General features: G+C 50.1%; 2 protein-coding genes across 10 annotated transcripts in view; one reads left to right on the forward strand and one right to left on the reverse strand.

Moving 5' to 3' along the window:
- The first annotated feature begins 8 nt into the window (after nucleotides 1-8).
- KCTD17 (potassium channel tetramerization domain containing 17) lies at nucleotides 9-9,093 on the forward strand. 7 transcript variants are annotated; one of them, XR_010987816.1, is made up of 7 exons: nucleotides 9-218; nucleotides 832-940; nucleotides 3,046-3,137; nucleotides 4,024-4,119; nucleotides 4,488-4,613; nucleotides 6,304-6,443; nucleotides 7,839-8,568. XR_010987816.1 is itself a non-coding variant. In XM_068142376.1 (7 exons), the coding sequence occupies exons 1-6, from the start codon at nucleotides 12-14 to the stop codon at nucleotides 6,886-6,888; spliced, it is 681 nt and encodes a 226-aa protein (XP_067998477.1). In that variant the 5' UTR covers nucleotides 9-11; the 3' UTR covers nucleotides 6,889-6,910; nucleotides 7,839-8,568. The 7 variants fall into 7 exon arrangements, 5 of the variants coding, with proteins under 5 accessions (XP_067998477.1, XP_067998478.1, XP_067998479.1 ...); XR_010987817.1 differs by lacking the exon at nucleotides 7,839-8,568 and adding an exon at nucleotides 6,838-6,899; XM_068142376.1 differs by lacking the exon at nucleotides 6,304-6,443 and adding an exon at nucleotides 6,838-6,910.
- Nucleotides 8,843-22,252, reverse strand: part of TMPRSS6 (transmembrane serine protease 6) — a 21,542-nt gene continuing 8,132 nt past the window's right edge. For all 3 annotated transcript variants that reach the window (XM_068142371.1, XM_068142370.1, XM_068142372.1), the window contains 13 exons: nucleotides 21,959-22,000; nucleotides 20,719-20,923; nucleotides 20,255-20,391; nucleotides 19,550-19,662; nucleotides 18,987-19,096; nucleotides 18,186-18,331; nucleotides 16,885-16,983; nucleotides 14,228-14,341; nucleotides 13,859-13,975; nucleotides 12,931-13,099; nucleotides 12,264-12,535; nucleotides 10,979-11,115; nucleotides 8,843-10,129 (listed from right to left, as the gene is read on the reverse strand). In XM_068142371.1, the coding sequence (XP_067998472.1) occupies nucleotides 9,971-10,129; nucleotides 10,979-11,115; nucleotides 12,264-12,535; nucleotides 12,931-13,099; nucleotides 13,859-13,975; nucleotides 14,228-14,341; nucleotides 16,885-16,983; nucleotides 18,186-18,331; nucleotides 18,987-19,096; nucleotides 19,550-19,662; nucleotides 20,255-20,391; nucleotides 20,719-20,923; nucleotides 21,959-22,000 (1,820 nt within the window). In that variant the 3' untranslated portion in view covers nucleotides 8,843-9,970. The remainder of the gene's footprint in view (nucleotides 10,130-10,978; nucleotides 11,116-12,263; nucleotides 12,536-12,930; nucleotides 13,100-13,858; nucleotides 13,976-14,227; nucleotides 14,342-16,884; nucleotides 16,984-18,185; nucleotides 18,332-18,986; nucleotides 19,097-19,549; nucleotides 19,663-20,254; nucleotides 20,392-20,718; nucleotides 20,924-21,958; nucleotides 22,001-22,252) is intronic.

Genomic DNA, 22,252 nt, shown 5'->3' on the forward strand with positions numbered 1-22,252 from the left:
GGGGGTTGAGGATGAGGATGGAAGGTGGGGAGGAGATGCAGGGCGCCGTGGGGCTGCGCCGCGCCTGGGACATCGCGCCACCCGCGGGCACCCCGGCCAAGTGGGTGAGGCTGAATGTGGGGGGCACCGTCTTCCTCACCACCAGGCAGACCCTGTGTCGGGAGCAGAAATCTTTCCTGTGTCGCTTGTGCCAGGGCGAGGAGCTGCAGTCGGACCGGGTAAGGCAGCTGGGTTGCCTCCCGCACCGTGCCCCAGCGAACATGGGGAGGGCTGGAGGGATGCAGGGACGGAGCCAGACCCCGACAGCCGCCGGAGCAACCGAGTGAGAAACGCCTGCTCTTTCTCCTCTCTCTCGGGAAGGATTTCCCCTTGCCAGGTGTCACCTTTGCTGTCTTATAGCCTGACACTTGGCTTTCCAACCGGGAAAAAGAGAGGCCATCTCCCCTACACCCCTGTTGTACTCCCTGTCTATTCCCCGCTCCTCTGGGGCTACCTCACAGCTCTGTCTACCTGACTCAGCCTTGTCTGCTCTAAAGGGGCTCTCTGCTCTCTCACACCAGGCCTGCAGGCACAGTTGCAGAAGGAGGCTCAGGCCTATATGCTTTTGCCTTTCTCAGCTGGGTTGGTCCACGCTGAGGTGGACGTGCAGAGCATACCAATACAGGAGTTAAAATCCAAGCTGGGCTGACTCAGTGAAGGACTCCCAGGGGCTTATGGTTTCCAAGGAGTGTTAGAAATAGTGGTTATGTTTGCTTAGCTTTGCACTTTATTATATTCTAGAGTATTTGAGGGTTGGTCACAGGTTTCCATGGGGTCTGTGTCTATTGCTAGGATGAGACTGGTGCATACCTAATAGACCGGGACCCCACTTACTTTGGACCCATTCTGAACTTCCTCCGTCATGGAAAGCTGGTCCTGGATAAAGATATGGCTGAAGAGGGTGAGTCTTGGAGCTCAGGAACTTTCTGCTTAACGTTGCTGCTGCAAGCAGGGTGCAGCAGGACTTGTCAGCCTTGTTGTTCCTCATTCTGCATCTAGGGACTGGTGTGGGGGGATATGAGAGGGCTATCCCTTCAGTTATTGGGAAGCTAACTGTTCTTTCCTTTACTAAAGGGGGTTGGAGTAGGTGAGGATGGCATCATACAGGTATTGTGGCTTCTTGACTGTTCATTCAGCATAGAGGTCACCAAGATGGAAGTGACAAGATCTCTCAGCCTCAATAAGCCATTTTAACTTGTTCCTGATCTACTTTTAACAAGGCTCTGTGACTGTTTTCTGTTAATGACTGAATGTTTCTAATTAGAACTAAAATCCCAGAAGGCTGAACAAAACCAAGCTCATCTCTTCTACTGACTGCAGTAAAGACCATCATTAATCAGTGACATGCAATGTATGCTAGTAAAGCTCTGATGGGTTGTGGACAGCAGCAATTCCAGTGGAGCAAGCCAGCCAAACCAAACCCTCATTTGAAGCTGAAAGGAGGTCCAGTAGGATAACTCAGTAGCATCCTGGCATTACCAGCCAGCAGTCACCAGTACCTCATTGTATTTTGGATGCTGGAATCTAACAAGTAGCCAGTTTTGAAGACAGGCTGTGCTGTCTAGCCCTTGCCAAGTGCAAGTTTCAACATGTTCATTGTTCTTCTTGCCTCTCTCACTAATGCAGGGAAAGTTTTCTTTAGAATCATCTCAAAAGTTCTAATTCCAAGAATAGATCTAAGTAATGGTACAGAATGATAATAATACACAGTTCTGAGGTCTTTCCTGCTTCACATCTCTTATAATACTGAAGTCAGAGAAAGTTCATCCACAGGTTTTAACATCAAATTCAAAGCATAAACAGGAGTCCTGTTTGTAGCTTAGTATTGCATTTTGTTCCTGCTGCAGACACTTAAAACTAATCTGCTAGACAATTCATGGCTGCTTGAGGGACTTGAAAGGAATCTGAGTGTGTCAGGTAGGGAAGGATCCATCTCCCTGCCAGCACTGTCTGTGCACTGCCCTAGAGACATCTGAATGTTGGCTCCTAGCTGCCTTTCTCTCACCAACACTCTGGAAACCCACTTGCCATTCCCTGAAGGCTTGTTAGCAAACACATGAGTCTCAGGAGATGTGATGGAGATGTGGTGTCTTTACACCACAGAAAAAAATCTAAACCACTTCTCTGTTTACCTGCTTTGAGGTGAAGCACAGGGAACAGAGCCAAAGATCTCCTGAGGTCATATAGTACTGTAATGTGGGTGCCACTCCAGCTGGCCTAGGAGAAAAGTTGGAATTTTCTAGGAGAGGCTGGTGCCTACATTTACTCTCCTTGGCCAGTTACCTGAGAAAAGTATTCACAGTCCTCAGCACAAGCCTCCACTTACACTGCCTGTCTCATAGAAAGAATGGAATGGAATGGAATGGAATGGAATGGAATGGAATAGAATAGAATAGAATAGAATAGATAAGGTTGGAAAAGACCTCAAAGATCATCAAGTCCAACCTGTCACCACAGACCTCATGACTACTAAACCATGGCACCAAGTGCCACATCCAATCCCCTCTTGAACACCTCCAGGGATGGTGACTCCAGCACCTGCCTGGGCAGCACATTCCAACAGCTAACAACTCTCTCTGGGAAGAACTTTCTCCTCACCTCCAGCCTAAACCTCCCCTGGTGCAGCTTGAGACTGTGTCCTCTTGTTCTGGTGCTGATTGTCTGGGAGAAGAGACCAACCCGCTCCTGGCTACAACCTCCCTTCAGGTAGTTGTAGAGAGCAAGAAGGTCTCCCCTGAGCCTTCTCCAGGCTAAATAATCTCAGCTCCCTCAGCCTCTCCTCGCAGTAGCAGGCAGCACAAGGAAATTGGGGTGAGCATTAGGGATGCAATGCAGAGAACCAGGAGTCCTCTTTCTGCAGTAGGAGTTTCAAGTCAACAGAAACCTGTTAAAAATTGAAGCTCCCTATGGACCTTAGGAAGCTCAGAAGTGATCTTTTGCAAGTCAAAAACAAAAGACAGACTATTAATGTTCTGTCTTTGTGGTCCTTCTGCCTCTCTTTCTCAGGGGTTCTAGAAGAAGCTGAGTTCTATAACATTGGTCCTTTAATCCGAATAATCAAGGACCGGCTGGAGGAGAAGGACTACGCCATAACTCAGGTATGGAGAGAAATGGCAGTGGGGTGGGTAAAAGAGGGGATGTCAAAAAGGAGAGATTAGTCTAGTGGAGCAACTAATTTGAGTTTATGTGCTCATGTCCCCTGTGACATCTTGCTATGACAGACTGCCACCATCTAGTTACAATAAACAAGTCACAGACTTGTTTTGCATCTGCACAGAATGATGTTGGATGCAGTCCCTGAAACCAAATCTGCTTCTCCAGCTTTTGGAAGAAAGCAGCTGGTTTCTGTGGGTTATGGAAGAATGGAGTGAAGGTTTTATGGAGAGGAGGATGCTGGTGTGGGGAATCCTGGGAGTGCAATCACAGTGAAGAGCATGGGGATGCCTGTAGAGAAACCTGGAGAGCACAGGTGGAAAGATGTCTGTGGAAGAGTCAAATGCAGCCAGTGAAGCACAAAGAATCTGTCCTGTGGCACAATCACACCTTGTTCTTGGCCAATAACCTTTTAAAAATCTCTCTTCTGGGAGTGCTGGCTGATACCTCACTTTTCACTGTGTTTGCCTCAGCTTGTAAGCCTCCAGCAACACAGCCACTTTGCCTTTGCAAAACCCCATCAGCATTTGTGGCATTTGCATAAATGGCTTTGTAACAACAAATGCAAACTCCCCATCAAAAGAGCCCAGCGTCTTCTGGGGACAATGCAGGAAGCACTCAGCTCATTACCCCCTCTCCAGAGCAGATACTCGTGTTCTTGCTGCCCACAACAGCAGAGCAGAAAGGTGGGTTGTGGTTCCCACTCCCCTTTAACCTGGGACTTGGATAAAAGGCCAGGTCCTGTCCAGAAGGGATGCTGCCACTTCATTCTTCGGGAGGGCGTCTGTAGCATCCAGCTGTTGTCATCCTGCTCTACAATTTTGTTATCAGGTGCCTCCTAAGCATGTCTACCGTGTGCTACAGTGCCAGGAAGAGGAGCTCACTCAGATGGTGTCCACTATGTCAGATGGATGGAGTTTTGAGCAGGTATGGAGGAGGTACAGAGGGTGGGAAGGAGTTTCCTACTGGGGAAAAGATCATGGATATCTTACAGACCCTGGGCAAGGCACCTTCCCTCTTTGAGAATATAAGATCAGGTTGTGGAGTTATCACACCAGCTTTCTCCTATCCCTTCTCTAGAGGTTTAGAAAATATTGTGTGAGGTTATTAAGCTGTTTTGCATCCTGGTTGACTCCTCACCTGGTTCTCTGTGCTGCCTCCTCAGCTTAGTTATGAGGCCTTTCTGTGGTGGGTATAGACTGGACTCCATGCTGCTCTCTGTCTCAATCTGTAGGTGCTGTGGATACTTGAAATAACTTATACCTGTGATTCTTGCTCTCATTTTTTTTCCCCAGCTTGTGAACATTGGCTCATCCTATAACTATGGGAATGAGGATCAAACAGAGTTCCTGTGTGTGGTCTCCAAAGAGCTGTACAATTCCCCCAATGGCCTGAGCTCTGAGCCCAGCCAGAAAGCCAAGGTGAGACCAATTTTGCTGTGGCTCTGACTGTTGCATATGTAATCCTTTGCTCTTATTTGCTTCCTCTTTCCTTCCTCTCTCCACCACACCTGTGGGGCACCTCAGTGGTGGAATGTCCTGATGTTCAGCACTGTGGCATTGTACCCATTGCCCAAAAGGAGGACTGTGTGTGTTGTGAGTGGTGGTGTCTGGCTGTGTGGCAAATGGCTTTAACAAGTCACCCTGGCATTTCTCATGCAGCTCTACTATTCCCCCTCATGCCTCTCCCTGACCATGCTGTGCCTCTAGGGTGTGATTTCCCTTAAGGTTTTACAGTGTTCTCCTGAGTCCCAGCCTAAGGGGCAGGAGATAATCTGCTCCCCTTTTGAGCTAAGGACAGAAATATGTGGGAGGAGCACTAGTGACTGAATGCAGTTGTTGGGCAGTGGGATCACAACACTTGTAAGTGGGTTAGATAGCCCTGAATGATGCTCCAGAAGAAGACAACTCTCATTGCTCCTTAACCAGAGCTGTCTTGGCCATGGGGAAAGGTCCCTTTTTATTCCAATGTCATGACCATTGCTTTATTCTCTTGTGTGTCAGAAAGAACTTCCATGGCTCATTGTAATGTGGTGGGTTGAAGTTTCCCCCCAGCATTAACATTTCATAGAATCAATAAGGTTGGAAGAGACCTCAAAGATCATCAAGTCCCACCTGTCACCACAGACCTCATGACTACTAAACCATGGCACCAAGTGCCATGTCCAATCCCCTCTTGAACACCTCCAGGGATGGTGACTCCACCACCTTCCTGGGCAGCACATTCCAACAGCTAACAACTCTCTCTGGGAACAACTTTCTCCTCACCTCCAGTCTAAACCTCCCCTGGTGCAGCTTGAGACTGCGTCCTCTTGCTCTGGTGCTGATTGCCTGGGAGAAGAGACCAACCCCCTCCTGGCTACAACCTCCCTTCAGGTAGTTGTAGAGAACAAGAAGGTCTCCCCTGAGCCTCCTCTTCTTCAGGCTAAACAACCCCAGCTCCCTCAGCCTCTCCTCACAGGGCTGTGCTCAAGGCCTCTCCCCAGCCTCATTGCCCTTCTCTGGACACGTTCAAGAGTCTCAATGTCCTTCTTAAGTTGAGGGGCCCAGAACAGCTCAGTTAGAAGCCGATGAAGCTGTATTTACAAGCAGAAACTACACTCTACAATGGAATGCAATGAATAGGTACAAAATGTCCAGTATTTACAATATTGTACAGAGATTTACAATTAGCAGACAACACAAAAACTGCCCTGGTCAGAAGACCAGAGAAGTGTCTTCTACTGCCCCACTCCAAACCCCCCTGTCCCAAGAGAGAGAAAGGAGTTGAGAGAAAGCAGTGGGTTAGACTTATCCCGAGGCCAGCCAGAAGCATGTTACCCTCTCCTGAGCAAAGCAAACCAGCCAAGATCAGAAGAGAAGAGAAAAGGAATTGGGAATGTGAAGAATTGTTATGATACAGCTTCTCTTATCCCAGACATTTATCCAGTGGCTCTGTTTGGAATGATCTTTTTGTTTCCCTTTTTACACCCAGCAGTGATTGATTTATATTTTTCTACATTTCCTGCTCGAAATCTGCAGCTAAAATTTAAAGGCATAGCCTAAAGCTACCACACTCATCTTGCAAGTATCTCCACTCTTTCTTCCCTTTGTCCTGCATGCTGGGCCACAGAGCACAGAGGAGGACCTGGAGGAGGAAGAGCAGGAGGTGGAGGACGAAGCAGAAGCGGAGGAGAAAGGTGCAGCAAATCCTTGAGGAAAATGATAAAAATACCTCGCCCCCCCCCAGGCATAGACCCAACCACCTTTCTGGTGAGAGCTCCCAGTTAGCAGCAGGCAAGGACTAGGACAGGTGTGGGATGTGGGGGCAGTCCTCTGCAGGAGTCTCTCTGGAGATAAATCCGACAGGGGAGAGCTGTTGCCATGGCTGCCGCTTTGTATTTTAAACGGTTTGGTTTATTTATGGTTATATTTTTATTTGCAGACTGTTTGTCTGCTTGGGGTTGCACTAAAATCTTTCTTCCTCCAGACCCTCCCTCCTGCTCCCCTCCATGTCCATCCCAGCCCTGCCACCTCCCTCCAGCACTGTCGCCTCCCTCCCACCCTGCCCCACACCCCAGCTTCCAGCATCCTTTCCTCTGCTCTGCCCATCAGGGCTCAGAGTGGTCCCTGTCTCTCTGCACTCCTCACTTTTCCTCCTCTGCAGGTATGTTACCTGTCTGCACTCTCAGCTCCTGCCAGCCTGAGCTCTGCATGAGTGACTCACTTTCCTCTTGTGGGTATGGTCTTGGTTTGTAGAGCTTGGGCAGGGGAAGAGGGAGGGGGAGGTTGACTCATCCCTGAGGTGGCTTTTCCAATTCTCATCCTGTGTGTGTGCCTTTACCTGCCAAGCAGGCCCTATGGCTCTGGACCAGAGGCTCTGGCAGCAGAAGGGAGAGTGCAGCTGAGAGAAATGAAGAGGGGTGAAAATGAATGCAAAGTAGGCAGGGGTGGCATGGGGAAGGAGGGGGCGTCTGCCACGTGTCTGCCTGACACACATACCACATCCCTTCTCCAGACTGCTGTCCACAGCTCTTTTGCCTGTCATCCTGGGAGCAGGTTGCAGAAGGCAGCCTGTTAGTTTTGCATTCTTGCTTTCTCTTCCCTGGGCTTTTCTCCCACTGCCTCTGCCAAGGTGAGAGCACAGTGGGAGAGGGTGGTGAAGTCACTGAAAGCAGAAGTGGCTGGTGCCTGCTCCAGATGTCCTCACAGCTGTGTGTGAAATGAGCCACTGTGTTCTGCTTACTGCTCAGAGAGAGTGCCTGGCCGTCCTGCAGGAGGTTGGGGGGCTTTTTTCTACAAGAAGCTTTAGAAGAAAGCTTCCTCTCTCATACTGGAAAACTGTGGGGCTTTGTTAAACCAGAGATGCTCAATGCAACACTCTGTCCTGGTGGAGGGCACTTGTTAGCTGGCTGACATTTCTCTCTCCCTCTGCTTGAGAGCCTCCTTGTCCATGGCTGTGAAGCTTGAGTGTTATTCTCTTAAAAGTCAATGTGTGTTAATCATGTGGACTTTTCCTTCTCTTTTCTCTTTTGTCCCACCCTTACTCCTCATCCTTCTTATTTTTCTTATGTTCTCATTTCCTCTGTCATTTCTCCCTCTCCCCTCTATGCTCAATCACTCTTTTCCCCCCTGCTGCTCATTTTATTTTTCTCTTTCCTTCCCCAGCTGTTGCAAGCCAGAGCTCTGAGGATGTGCTTGTGACACTCTGCTTCAGCCTTTTTGTTTCTTCTTTATATCTTTATTTTTGTACTGCAGTGTATGGCAGCCCCTTGCACCACAGCAGCGCCCTCCAGCCCCCCCTCACTTTTCAGGTGCAGCCACTGTTTTTTAACAGACCCACCTCGGAGGTCTGGAGGAGAGCAGATGCTCTGTGGAGTCCCTAAGCTACCGCGGGTGCTGGAGCTCACAGACCCTTCCCGTTCCTAGCACGCTGGCTTTCCTTAATGTCACAGTGGCCCCTGCTGGGGACATCTGTGATCAGCCACTGCAGCCTGCGGTCCCTTCCTCAGCGCCCTGGGTGCGACTGGGGCCCTGGCAGGCAGCGCCTGCTGCGGAAGGAACAGTCCTTGGCCCTTTGGCTGTTGGAGGCAGCTGGTCTGGTCTTGTGGTCAGAGGGGAAATGCAGAGCCTCTGCCCTCTTCTGGGCAGCCTGCACTGCTGGTGAGGTGTCCCTGTGCTGGCTGTCATGCTCCTTGGTGCCAGCCTTCTTGTCCCCCTGAGCAGCCCTGCGTTGGCAGGGTGAGGAGGACACACAAGTGCAGCCCTGGTGCCAGGAACATGCTGGCACCTGCTGTCGTGTCAGGTACCAGCAGAAGACCCTTGTCTTGGGGAGCAGGGCACTTGCTTCACTGCTGTGTCTGAGGACACTGGGTTGTAACTTCTCAATAAAATTCACAGTCTGTTCCTCCTTGCAGCCTCTCATTTCAAGTGGCAGAAATTTGGTGCTGGTAGAAGGGGGTGGGAGCTGAAGAGGAGTTTGGATTCATCACGTGGAGCCACCAGTAGCTGCTTGTGTTGTGCCTGTCTTTTGGAGGCTTGAGGCACTTCTTTCTGCAGCTGTGCTGCGTCTCCACTGCAGGCAGCTGGGCTACAGAGCAGGTTTGCTTATTGGTATCTGCATTCCTAAACGATAACAATAAGTGAGGACCGCCTATCTAGGTAATCTGTTGACCCCATTGCTCCTGGGGGCCAGCTGAGAGGTGGGGCGGGGCTGTGGAAACTTTTGTTTGGTCAAAGTGATAAAAGCTCCCAGATAACTTTTCACAGAGAAAGGCAAACTGGAGCCAAACCCCCTTTCAGATTAATTTTATTTCTAATTCCAGAGAGTGGCCCATGGTATAGACATACATGGGTGTCTTCAGTAAAAAAACCCAGACCCAGAGCAGTCACTGTTTAAGCACTGTGCCCTCAAGCCTTCTCTTTCACCTCCTGGATTATCTGAGTTAGGAGAGGTAAGCAATTGAGACACACTCATACTAAAGGTATTTCGAAGGGCTGAAGGAAGGGAATGGGAGGCTGCTCAGATGTTTATATTGAGGGCTGGGGCCTTTCCCTGAGGAAAGTGCAGCAGTGGAGGTTGGGCTCAGTGGAGGCTGGGTGCTGCTCCAGCTGGGAGGCAGGACACGCGCCTGGGGGTGTGATGCTGGACTCATGCCTGGGAGTCAGTGAGACGTGAAGAGTTGCCTGGCTGAGCTGAGCAGCACACTGAGCAGCACAAGCCAGCTCAGAAAAGCAATTAGGGAGATGGAAGAGGAGGAGTGATGGGAGGGGAAGGGGGAAGAAGGACGAGCAGCAGGAAGGAAGAGGGAGGCAGATTGATTTCACAGTTACTGGAATCTCTAACTACATCAGTCACATTTTCTTTCAGCAAAGGTTCCAGCGCAGGATTGTGGCTGAATCACATGGTTCAGGGAAAGTTCAAGTCCCCTCATTCCTTTTCTCAGAAACCATCAACTTGGGACCATTGTTGGGTATTATGTTATTGTCCATTCCCTGCCCCCTTCAACACCTCTTTTGGATGGATGGAAGGATGGATGGCCTAAAACCACCTTGGGATGCTCCCTGGAAAGCACTGAGGAGGAAGAGGGTCTGCCTGCTTCTCTCTGTAATCCCCACAGCACTTTTGTAGATTTCTGGGTCGGTTTGGTTTTGTTTTGTTTTACCATGCTCAGAAGAGCATCTTGAGTCTGGTAACATCCCACACAAACACTCTTGTCTCTGAGAGGCAAGTGAGCAAGATGAGGAATGAGTGCCATGTGAGTGTAGGTCTGATGGGGAGAGGCAGAGATGCACTTTTCTCAGCTCATGGTTTGGTTCATCCAGCTCAGCACTTGAGTGATCCTGGTGTATACTCCATAGTGATTGGGACGTGCACATCCCATTCCCCAGCTGACCAAACCTGCCAGAAACCACCTGCCACTGGGCTCCTTGCAGGCCAGAGGACCTCCAGAATCACCCTAGAGAAAAGGAGAGAGAAATGGGGTGATGATCACATAATCACAGAATGTTGTATGTTGGAAGGAACCTTTAAAGGTCATCTAGTCCAACCCGCAGACATCCACTGAATTTACAGGAACTGAAGTTGCTTAGCAACTTGCATCAAGAGGCTCAAGGAATAAAAGCACAAAAGCACTGATGATCCACCACCTTCTCTTGTTGGATCACACTGGCTTTTAGTCCCTCTGCATGAAGATTTCTGTATCCCCTTGGCTCATTCCTGGGGCATTCTTTTTTCCTTAGGCAGATGTCAAAACCCATTTCCAGTGAAAACATCTGACCCCATTGTTGCATTCCTTCAACATGCAAACTCCTCCCCCTTAATCAGGTCCCAAGAAGCTGACAGCTTTACTACTTTCTTCTTCTCAGTGTGGCCTTTCCAAATATGTGGAGGGCAAGAGAGCTGGTGAAATTTAACTGGATACTTAGAGGGATGGGAGACAGAGGAATTCCTTGGGACTGATAGTAATAAGGGAATAGACAGGTTGTTGTCTGTGACAGATGCTGAAGAGGCTGAGGGGGTTAAGAGACTAATGTAAACATGTGACTTGAAAGACTTGAAAGAGGGAGGTAAAGAGTGGAGACTGGACTGACATGAGAAAATGAGAGCTTTAAATGTAGTTGGATCCTGTTTATGGTAAAAACACTGTGAAGAAATAGTCCTGAGAGCTGCTGTTAGCAGAAGAATTGTTAAAGGAATTAAGCATTTTATGGTCTTTTCTCTCTTGTGTCAGCCTATAGTTCATCTGGGAAACTAGGACACACCCCACCTCTGGTAGTCAGCCCTGATCCCACAACTCCTCTGTCACCTGGCAGGCATCTTTTTTGCCCATTTGGTACCCAGCACACAGCATCCTTGGAGAAATCATGTAGTGATAGGCCTCATTGCAGATGTCTTGCTGGATGAGCTGCACATCCACCTTCTGCAGAATGTTGCTGATGTGCCCTGAGGGGTAGAGCACCAAAAGTAGTGCAGGTGAGCAATGGTGAAGCTTCCCATCATTTACCATGATCCTCTGGACCATGCCCATCTTGCTACATGCTGAAAACTGATATCTGAATGTCTGTTCTGCTCTTCACTGGCATCACAGTCTCTGGCTTTCAGCAGAGCTCTTCATCTGCATGGAAGAAGTAACTTTCCCCTTCTGTCCCTTTCTCTCCAGGGATGTATTATGGGGGATTGTGATTTAGGGAAACCTCTGGGATGTCAGAGTTTTGGATTTACTCCTGACTGAAATGAACATTAAGGTCTTCTACTTATGTATGCAAACAAGGAGTGTCTGTTTTCATTAGTGAAGGCAACTAAGCTGACATGGATGAGCACATCCATATTCCTGTGACAGGCACTACCAGCTTGGATCCATTTTGCTGTCTTTATGGGGAGGGAACACAAAGGAACATGCAGCTAGATTGTTCCTCACAAAACATAATGGACTCATCCATGCTACCCCGTGGGAGCAGGTCTTGGCCCGTGCTGTCCCCCAGCAGTACATGGGATGTATGTGGTCAAAATGGTTAAGTGGTACCAGAGTGCATGCCAACAATTACACAGTGTGATCCTCAGGTGACCCTGCACTGCTCTCACTGAATTTACTACTACAGGTGTTTCTGGGGGCCCCAGGTCCTAGGTTCTTTGACATAGGGAAAATGTTCCTGGGGGATCACTAATAGGTGTCTCCAGGAGGTCCATTCTCGGTTTGATGAAGAGCAGGTTTTTGATCTCCTCTTTTTCTGCTCAGTGGAATGACCTCACAGGATCCCACATATCTTGTAGGCACGCAGCTGGGCTTTGGGGCTGTGGCTGCTCCACACTGTTATCATGGGCAAATAGCCACTAGACAGACCTCTAACTCCTGAAAGGAACAAATGCTCTCCTCATATAGATTACCAGACTTCCATGCCTGCCTCTCCAAATGAGGCTTCAAGGCACTCCACAGGTAGCTTTGGACAAACTGTGAACCAAAATCAAAGGGAGCAGAGGAGGCATAATGCAATGGGGTGAACAGAAACCTATTCTGCCTACCCCAACATCTGAACATAGGATTCTGCCTTGGCTCTGCTACAGCAGGCCACCAGCAAAGACCTTGCACCTACCGCCTTCCTTGAGGGCTCCCCAGCCAGTGATCCAGCAATGAAGGCCAGGCTCGAAGAGATGAGAAGGAGCAGGCAAGCAGATGGGCTGGATTAAGGGTGAGATGATCACAGGGTGGTCCAGCTGGAGCAGCGCCACATCATAATCATGGCTGTCCTCCTCGTAATAAGGGTGAAGGAAGAGGCGGATCACCTTGAAGGACACCTCTGTGTGGCTGGTGGCATTCTGAAAGTATTTGCCCAAGTACACAGTCCAGATGGAGGCAGAGGCCAGCCTGTAGCACACACCAGAGAAGATAGCTCATCACACGGCCAGGTGGGTAAAGCCTGTCTGTTTCTGTTGCAATCTTTTGAGAAGTCTCTGGTATGGGTGACGATCTCCCTCAGAGGGGCCTCTCTCTTTATTTGGCTACTGATGTCAAGAAATTAGGTGGGATGGCTCTTTGGTGTCTCTTTTCCCCCACACATGCACCCAAATACTCATGCATGTGTCCATAGCCCTCTTGCCAGCTTCACGCCACAGAGAAGAACGGCAGAGCTGCCCTCTGCAGATGCTGCTGCCCTGCCCTGATGCTGCTGCCCTGCCCTGATGCTGCTGCCCTCGGTGATCCTCCCATCATGAATGACACGGACAGCATCGCAAATCTGTCTCCCCTCTCCCTTTCTTTACCTGTCATCCTGGAAGCAGTGTGCGGCTGAGACCACCCAGCGGTCAGCAACGAGCGTCCCCCCGCAGATGTGGCGCCCCCGGACCTGCAGGCTGGCCTGCCACGGCCATTCCCCTTCCACAGAATTGGCACCGCCCACGATCCTGCTGAGAGGGGCTTGCAGCCCGCAGTCTGAGGAGGAGACACAGCAGGAACTTCAAGGGAGGAAGAGAACATGATATACTGTGCCTGCCCTTCCTTTCCTATTTAATTGGCTGAAGACTTTGACCTCTAATCCCTGACTGCTTTACCCAGTCAGCAGATGCTTTAGGTGCTGTCCAGGGCAGGTCTAGTGAGGGTTTCCTCCCACCACGCATCCCTGCTGATGCCTGCACAGCCTTACCTCACCTCCAGCTGCAGCCTGGGGATGGCTTTGGGGCAGCCTGCTGTCTGTATTATCTCCTGCTATGTCAGGGAACACTCACAGTCATTCCCTTTCACTGCCCACTGAGGTTCCAGAAAAGCCAAGCAGGAAAATCAAACCACAAGCTCTCTCCCTGCCAGTGACCGCACAGGCACAAGTGATTTCCCTGGCTGGAGCCTTGTAGAATGGCATTACTTCACATAAGCAGACAGAGTGGTCCAACAGGCAGCCTGTGTGTAGGACCTGGCCTGTGAGATGGTATCTGGCCTGATGCCTCTGCCTGAAGGAGATGGGGAGCAGCTGTCCAAAGAGCAAATGCCTGCTGATGGCTCAGCACAGAGAGGGGGCTCGCTGCTGCTGCCTCTGCAGGATGGATCAGTGTCACTGCTGCTGAGAGGCTGGGTTAGGGTAGTGAAACAAGGGAGGGTGGGTGCTTAGGCTGGGGTGGCAAGGGGAAAAAGATGTGACTTGCAGCTATGTGGCATCCTGAACCTGCCTGGCTGAGGCGCAGCCCAGCATTTCCTCACCACAGTACTTCTCGTCGGACAGGTCCTTGCAGTCTGCCGTGGTGTCACACAGGGGGTTGGGTTTCTTCACACAAGTGCCATCCTCACAGCGGTAGGTGAAAGGACCACAGGGCACCACTGCCAAGAGGGAAGGGAGCAGTAGGTTGCAGTTGTTGCCTGAAGTCCTTTGAGTAGGGTGGGGGAAAAGGCAACAGGGAGCTTGGGGGGACTCCACAAATGATGACAGGGAATTCCCTGAGCAAGCTTTGTCATCTGCAAACCAACCAAATGTTGTGAGCAGGTCAGACACCCAGAGGGAAGTATGCTGCTGGCAGCCTTGGCTCAAGCACAGGGGAAGGTATTTGCAGCCCAGCCCTGTCCCCTCTCTACCTTCACTGCACTGCTCCTCATCACTCCCATTGACACAGTCCAGCTGCTGGTTGCAGACCCTGCTGAACTCGATGCAAGTGCTGTCCTCATGGCACTGGAACTTCGCAGGGCACACTGCATGGGAGGGAAGCACCCAGGAATTAGGCAGGGAAGACAAGGCAATAGGTGTCGGGTGAGGGTTCTAGGGGTGCCAGCTGCAACCTCTTCCCCCATCTCACAAGTTGTGCTCAAGCCCAGCTCTGGTACAGTGCAGCTGTGTAGTCTCTGCCTGATCTGTGTTGTGGGTATGCCTGCACCCCATCTTATACTTTGTTGATGCTGACCTAACTTTCCTTGACTTCTTGGCTTGGCCTCTGATCTGCCTCATGGCTGTAGACTTGCCTCAAGATCACTGGACCCTTGACAGACCTCGGGTTCCTGTCAGCAGACCTGGCCAGCTCGCCTTGTTCAGCATCCTGTCCTGTGAGGTTGCTGTTCCTCCTGCCTTGCTGTCACCCTCAGCTCATGGGTCATGTTCCCATGTAGAGTAGCTTCTTCTCTTGGTCTCTGATAGGTGACTCCTGAATAGCAATGGATTTCTCAGTGTCCTTTAGCTCTGAGAGCTGCTCATGACAGGCCTAAGGTGCCTACCCATCACAGTCTAACTTCTGGTTACACATTTTCACAGCAGGAGCTTTGTCTGTGCTTGTGTTTACCTATGCCCAGCACCAAACATGGTGGGCCAGTACCTCCTGGGCATTTTCTTACTGCAACAACTGTAATTTCTTAGTAAGTACGAGGCTTCCAGATGACTAAGGCACATGAAGGTCTGAGACCCTGTGAAAGCTGATTTTGGATGTGGAACCTATGCTATGGGACAGGGACTGTTCCATACAGACATGGAGTGAATAAGCAGAGATGCAAGAGTGGCAAGAAGACAAGAAAGGAAGGAAATAATGATGTTTCTATTTTCTTTTTCAAGCCTAGAGGGATGTTTGAAACAAGTATTTCTTTTGTTTAGTCTTGGTCTGTGCTAACCTGTGGAACACAAGATCCATCCAGGACCAAGAAGCTAACAAGATGCAAGAAAAGATGAAATATTCATAAAGATGCTTATGTGTCCATGTCTGCATGAGGGAAGCAAGCAAGCCCTCAGGTCAGACAGCTGGGTGATGGGACAGAGCACACAGTCAGCAAGACAGTGTCCCCCTGTACTTGCCACTGGTGAGGCCACACCTCAAGTATTGTGCCCAGGTTTGGACACCTGAATACGAGAGAGATGTGGAGGTGCTGGAGAGAGTGCAGAGGAGGGCAACAAACTGGTGAGGGGCCTGGAGAACAAAATCTTATGAGGAATGACTGAACGAGCTGGGGCTGTTTAGTTTGAAAAGGAGGAGGCTGAGGGGAGACCTTATTGCTGTCAACAAGTGCCTAGAAGGATGCTGTAGAGAGGCTGGTGCTAGTCTCTTCTCACAGGTAATTAGCAATAGAACAAGAGGGAATGGCCTCAGACTGCAGCAGGGTAGGTTTAGGCTGGACATTAGGAAAAAAAAAATCACAGAAAGAGTAGTCAGACCTTGGAGCAGGCTGCCCAGGGAAGTGGTGGAGTTGTCATCCTTGGATGTGTTTAGAGGTCATTTAGAGGTGGTGCTCAGGGATATGGTTTAGGAGTGAACCTTGTAGAGTAGCGTTAATAGTTGGATCTGATGATCCCAGGAGCCTTTTCCAATCTAAACGATTCTATGATTCTATTAATACAAACCCCAACCTTATCAATCCTGTGAGAGCTCTCACATTTCCACACTGTATTCAGCCTTCCTTGAGAAAGATTTCTCCTTCTTTCACTTAGACTTTGCTATACCTTCCACTGAATCTTTCAGAACTAGCTACTGTCTCCAGTGCTTGAGGGATCTTTCTGCCTGTGAAAAAACAGCTGTAGGGGACAACTAATGAAAAGTCAGTGGTGACAGCAATGTGATGAGCCCCCTACTCACACTAGGAATGGGAGAACAGATTAATTAGTTGCCATGCCTGAGCCTGAATAGCTGTTCCTAGGAATGGGGCTCTTCAGGAGCCCTGGGATGCCAGGAATGGTGTCTGCATCAGCACTAACTGCTGTTGGCATAAAGACCTGATGGCTGATCAAGGATTTCGATGCTCCAAAAATGTGGTGCAATGTATGGGTGTGGATCTCTACAGATCAAGTGTCAGAAATGGTCAGAGGGGGTGGGGGGGAAGGAGAGAGACCAGAGCAAGGGGTGTGCTCAGGCAAGTGTGGGGAGGGAGGGGGATGCTGGGTGGTGTAACAGCAGAGGGGGCTGTAGGCCAGGACTGAGGCTGGCCATCGGGCATGGGTGGGGGGAAAGCAGGACAAGATGGGGAACAGGCTGAGCAGGGGACTTCTTTCAGGATGCCTGCAACTCTTGATGCCTGGGTAGTACGGGTTCCCCTAATAAGACTGTGCTGTCAGGAATGAGAAGTGCTCTGCTCCATTCCAAGCAGGCTGAAACCAAATGGCAATGGTGTAAGTCTTTTAAGGATGCAGAGGTTTAGGCTCTAAACAGGTACAAGGCTGTACCTAGGCCAACTGAATCCTCTCCATCGCTCCCTACCTTTGAATAAGCAAGGGGCTGTGTCCTGCTGAGTCCAGGGACCAGCACAGAGAAGAAATCACTTACCACAATTTCTCTCATCCAGTCCATTGGGGCAATCTTTGATCCCATCACAGGCTGGAACACACAAACCATTTACAGAACACAGGAACTCCCCAGGGCAAGCTGTGAAAACACCAGGGAGTAGTTAGTCCCCAGTGACCTGGAAACCTCCTTGCAGAGGAGTACTGTGGCTTGAAAGTGGAGTGTGGAGCTGCACATCTTCCTGACCATGGGTGCTGCAGCAAAGGAAGCCAGGCAGGGAGAAGGCTCTTCCCCCTGCTTCCTGTTGTACCCATGGGCAAGAGGCAGGACAACCACCCACCTAGCATGCTATACCAGCAGTTTCATGGCTGCTGAATGCTGTGGGAAAGCTTTGGAGTTATTAAGCCTTGGTCAGGGTTTGGTGCTAGAGACATGTTGTCAGGTGCAGGCATTCAGGGACTGGTGTGTTACAGGCACCTTTTAGGAGGGGGAGGGAGAAACCTTGGAAAGACAGACTGTGGGCATGCATTTGCATAGGTGCATTTCTGTGTGGTTTTGGTTGTCTCTCACTTGCACGGATTCTGGGGTGAGCAGGAAACAGCTCTCTGCAAGAGCTCTTATAACCAAAATAAAGGGCACTTCAAGCTGGAGATGCTCTCTTGCTGAATTCCCAAGGCCAGTCAATGATGTGGGTATGGGGGTGAGAGTGTAGACAGCTCTCTGACCTTGAGTTTTGAGGTGTGGATACTCTGGCAATGTGAGGCAGGGCCACATATACAGAAGTGACTTTGCAGGCAAGTGAGAAGAGAAGGCTCCAGGGAGACCTAATAGCAGCCTTCTGGTACCTGAAGGGGGCCTACAAGAAGGCTGGAGAGGGACTGTTTACAAAGACCTGCAGTGACAGGATGAGGGGCGATGGTTTGAAATGAGAGAAGACTAGATTTAGATTGGGTGTTAGGAACAAGTTCTGCACCATGAGGGTGGTGGAGCACTGCAGCAGGTTGCCCAGGGAGTTAGTTGAGGCCCTCTCCCTGGAGATATTCAAGGTCAGGCTCAACAGGGCTCATGAGCAGCCTGTTCTAGTGGAGGAGCAACCTGTTCTAGTGGAGGATGTCCCTGCTGAATTCAGGGGGGTTGGACTAGATGACCTTTGGAGGTCCCATTCTATAAAGTGCCTCTTTATTTTGGGACACCAGTGGTATGTGCATCACTGCTTTGTGAGAATGTGCCTCATGGGCAGACGGCACAGGGCTCACAGGATGTCTGGTGTTTCTCCTAACACAAACATGGGGTCTGCTGGTAGCCACCACTCTACTAAGGAGCAGGGAGAAGCCTGAACTTACGGTCAGATTGGTTGTACAGGCTGTAAGCTGCCTGAACACCAGGGCCAGTTAAGGAGATCTGTGAGGTGAAGGTGATGGTGATGTCAGCAGAGGATGTGACTGGGATCCGCTCAGCGTAGTCTTGCAGGGTCCGGAGGCCACACAACCTGAGAAGCAAACCCAGGCAGGATGTCTTAGGCAGGGAAGGAGGACAACAAAGTGGGACAAGGAGGCTCAGGGGGGCTGGCTGGGAAGTGAGCCACACAAACTAGGTGTTGGGGAGGAGGCTGGGAGGGCGAAATGGCAACAGCACCAGGGCAGTGGTGGGCAGCAGACCTAGCTATATATGAATGGCTAATTTTGGGAAGTCTCACAGTAGGAAATAGCTGAAGTCAAAGCAGGAGATATGGAGCTAGGTGGAAGATCTGTACGGAGGTGTATGCAAGGCAAAGGCTCACAGAGGTAATATTGCAGAGGTTGTGACAGGCAGGTTTGCAAACCCGGGAGACGTGGGAGGACACCAAGGTTACACACAGAGGAGGAAACTAGGAAGAATGATACAGACAGCAAGACAGAGAAGGCAGGCTGGTAGCTCAGAGCAAATCTGTAAGAAATAGACACACTGGGGAGCCTATGAACAAGAGAGGCTGAAAAGAAGTAGAAAAGCCTGAGGCACCAGCATAAACAGTGGCCACTGAGGGTGGTGATAGGATCTTCTTCCTCAGACCAGGTGTTTGAAGACAGTGGGGAATTTGCAGAGGTTTAATCTCAGTTTAATCTAATGTGAAAAGTGAGAGACAGAAACGGGACCCCGGCACACACCTTCTGTTCTGAATTATCCACTGGCCTTGGGTACAGGGCAGGTCCTGTTTCTGTCTGCTGAGTGAGTAGGCATCGAACCACAAGGTGACCCCATAGCTGAGGGATGGGACCTGCAGGCAAGGAGGTCCAGAGCAGAGTGTAGATGAGTCCTATGAGTGCTGCAGCCCACTCAGTATGGCATGAAATGTTCAGGGTAGATGTGAATGGGAGAGCTGACAATTAACTCTTTGCAAGCCAGAAGGAAGCAGCCCATAAACCGGGGCCAGGCTGCAGCCCAATTGCAGTCCTGGCGATTTCAAGCAATCTGGTTCTGCCTTGAAGAAATCCCCTGAAGGTCAGATTTCAGGTTCATCTTCAGCTGTGGCACCTCTGTGCCAGCATGCAATATTAGACTCCTTCTCCTTCAGAAACACACATTATGTGGAGGCTAGGCAGGCTGTCACCCTGTGCTTGCTGCTCACAGCGATCTGACTGAGAGCACTGGCTGCACCCCTTCCTGATGCAGGGAGCGCCACAGGGGTCTCAGGGACGGGGTGGATGCTCTTGTGGGAGCTGGTCCTTACCGTCATGTGCCAGGTGCACTGTGTATTGGGTGAGTAGTAACTGGGGTAGTGTGGGGTGCCAATCTTCCCCTGCAGCTCCAGCCCCTCCTGCAGAGTTATGTTCACTTCACAGGCTGTAAATAGAGACATTGAAAGCCCTGCTACCTGTCAGCTCAACCTCAGCCTGGGCATGACATGTACTCATCCTGTTGTAAGAGAGGAAAAAAGGGGGTCTAAGACCTTATGCTGAAGGTAACTGGGATGTTCCACCATCCCTCTTCATGGGGCCATTTTAATCTGGCAAGACTTTTAGCCTTTTCCTCTTGTCTGGAGAAGGGCAGTGCTAATGTATATTGCTGCCTCAGACTCTTGAATTGAATTTGTCTGCAAGTGCATCTGGATGTGATGTCCAGGCCATATCTGGTCTGTCCTTATGTGAAAGTTTGGTCTTCTCTTAAAGTATTATGATCTTCTCTTAAAGTATTGTGAGCATTTGTGCTCTGCTCTCCAGGCTGAGAAGACTGTAAAGACTTGAGCCAGATGTTAATGTATGGGCACAGGTGAGGGAGCAACATCCAAACTGTTTTTACTGACCACCTCTGCCCTTGCAATCTAGAGTGAATTCTGCCCCTGATGTGGATGGAGCACCTCTAGGAGATGTGATGTTGTAGGAGATAACCTATCCTCTTCCTGTATCCATGGCAACCCACAAACAGCTTTCCTCACCTTTGAGGGGCACTGCTTGCACTGAGAGGATGAAGGGGTCATAGTAGCTGTACATGGCTTTCTTCCACACAATGGACATGACAGGGCCAGAGGAAAGCACTTCCACAACAGGCTCCTGCCGGCTGCAGCCGTAGACCCTTGGGGAGACAAAAGGATGTGAATGAAGTAAGAAATGAGCAAACAAAAGAGAAGGAGTTAAAAAAAGACAGTGGAAATCTCTGTTATCCACAGCACACGCCTGCTGAATCAAATGAAGAGCCAGCAGAGAGACAGCTCTTGCTGCTGCAGTCTCAGACTGCACAGCTGGCTGTGTGATGTCCCACATCAGTGACTTCAGCTAAGAGGCAGGCTGTGCATCAAAGAGAATTTCCTCTGGTGTAGTCTAACACCTTCCCCTGCTGTGGTGTGCTGTGCCATCCTGCCCAGCTTCCCTGCCATGCTTGCTCTGCTCAGGAGCTACCTACGAGGTGATGAGGTGTTTCTCCAGGGGCCCGGCTGTGTCATACATAGCCAGGCGATCCCTGCAGTCTGTGAGAGTCCACTCCAGGTGCAGCTTGATCATGTAGCCCTTCAGGCTGTGCAGGTGCCAAAGACAACTGGATGCCAGGTAGTCAGGACCCTCCAACCTTAGGACGTCATCCTCCTGGACATAGCTGTACCGGTAGCAACCTGAATCCAGAGGACAGATAAAGGAATTTAAACCTCAGGGTGATGTAAGTGGAGGCAGAGGGAGGCTTAGGGGTGGTTGTAAGGGAAATTAAGATATAGGATTGTCACTTGGGATATCAGTGGAGTCCTATTTCAGAGTAAGACTGACTCATCCCAGTGATCTCAGTTCACTTCCATGTATGTTGTGGTGGCACCAGTCCCCTCACACTGTCACCCCAGTTTCTGTCTGTAGGAACTGTCCCCTCTTCCTTGGTTAAGCTACTACTACTTCGGCCTCAAACTATCAGCACAGCACAGCTATCTTCCATTGGCTTTATTTTCTTTTTCCCCTCTTTCTCCTCTCACTTCCATATTTGTCCTGGCTTTACATCCTCCTCGTTTGATTTCCAAGTTTCAGCAGGCTCCCAGAGTAAAAGCTTAACAGTGAGTTTCTAATAGTATAGCTAATGCAAGCTGTAACACTGCCTGAAATAACTAAAAGCATCTTCAAACATTGCCAAGGCAACAGACTCCCAAATGACTGACAGCACATCCAGTGCAGAGCCAAGCAGGGAACCCCTCACCCCACTCAGAAGAATTGAATGGGGCCTGGAACTAGCACCAGTGTGCCAGCACACAGAGCTATTCCACAGGATTCATTAGGTCAGGGGCAAGACTACCATGGCTGCACTGCCTCTGCACAGTGCTGTGCTACTGGGCGTCCCTGGAGGTGTTTAAGCCCAGGCTGGCTGAGGCTCTGGCCAGCCTGATCTAGTGTGGGGTGTCCCTGCCCATGGCAGGGGGGTTGGAACTAGATGATCCTTGTGGTCCCTTCCAACCCTGACTGATACTATGAAGATGCTCAGAGCCATCCAGCATGTAACTGGATCACGTAGTTCGGATCTGGCCAAGCAGCAGCTCTGGTGTTCCCTTGCTGCTCTCCTCATCTGCCTTTCCCAGCAACTTCCACTCCAGGAAACCAACAAGCTTCCTGTCCCCTGTAAAAATCCCTCCCACAAAGTCACAAACTCAAAAGGAAAGGAAAAGATAGCCTACCCAGAGTGGATTTCAGCACTACTATGTCTTTCACACTGGATTCTGTTAGAAAAAAAATATATAAAGGAAGATAAACAAAAAGATAAACTGATAGTGTCTGAGAGCCAGCATGGCAGGGGTGACTCCCATCTTTCCTTCACAAATGGCTCACAGCTTCACTGTAGGGCATTCTCCAGGTACTTTGACTGTCCCCAGGGACTTGTTTCAGCCATGCCTTCTGCACCCCATCATGCTGAGAAATTTCTCAGGTCTCCACTCCAAATTCAGGAGCCCAAGTTCTTGCCTTCCAGCCCA

This window comes from Melanerpes formicivorus, unplaced genomic scaffold (genome assembly GCF_026170545.1).
Source record: "Melanerpes formicivorus ecotype bairdi unplaced genomic scaffold, bMelFor1.0.p_v2 SCAF_8, whole genome shotgun sequence".
In the NCBI taxonomy this organism is placed as follows: Eukaryota; Metazoa; Chordata; class Aves; order Piciformes; family Picidae; genus Melanerpes; species Melanerpes formicivorus.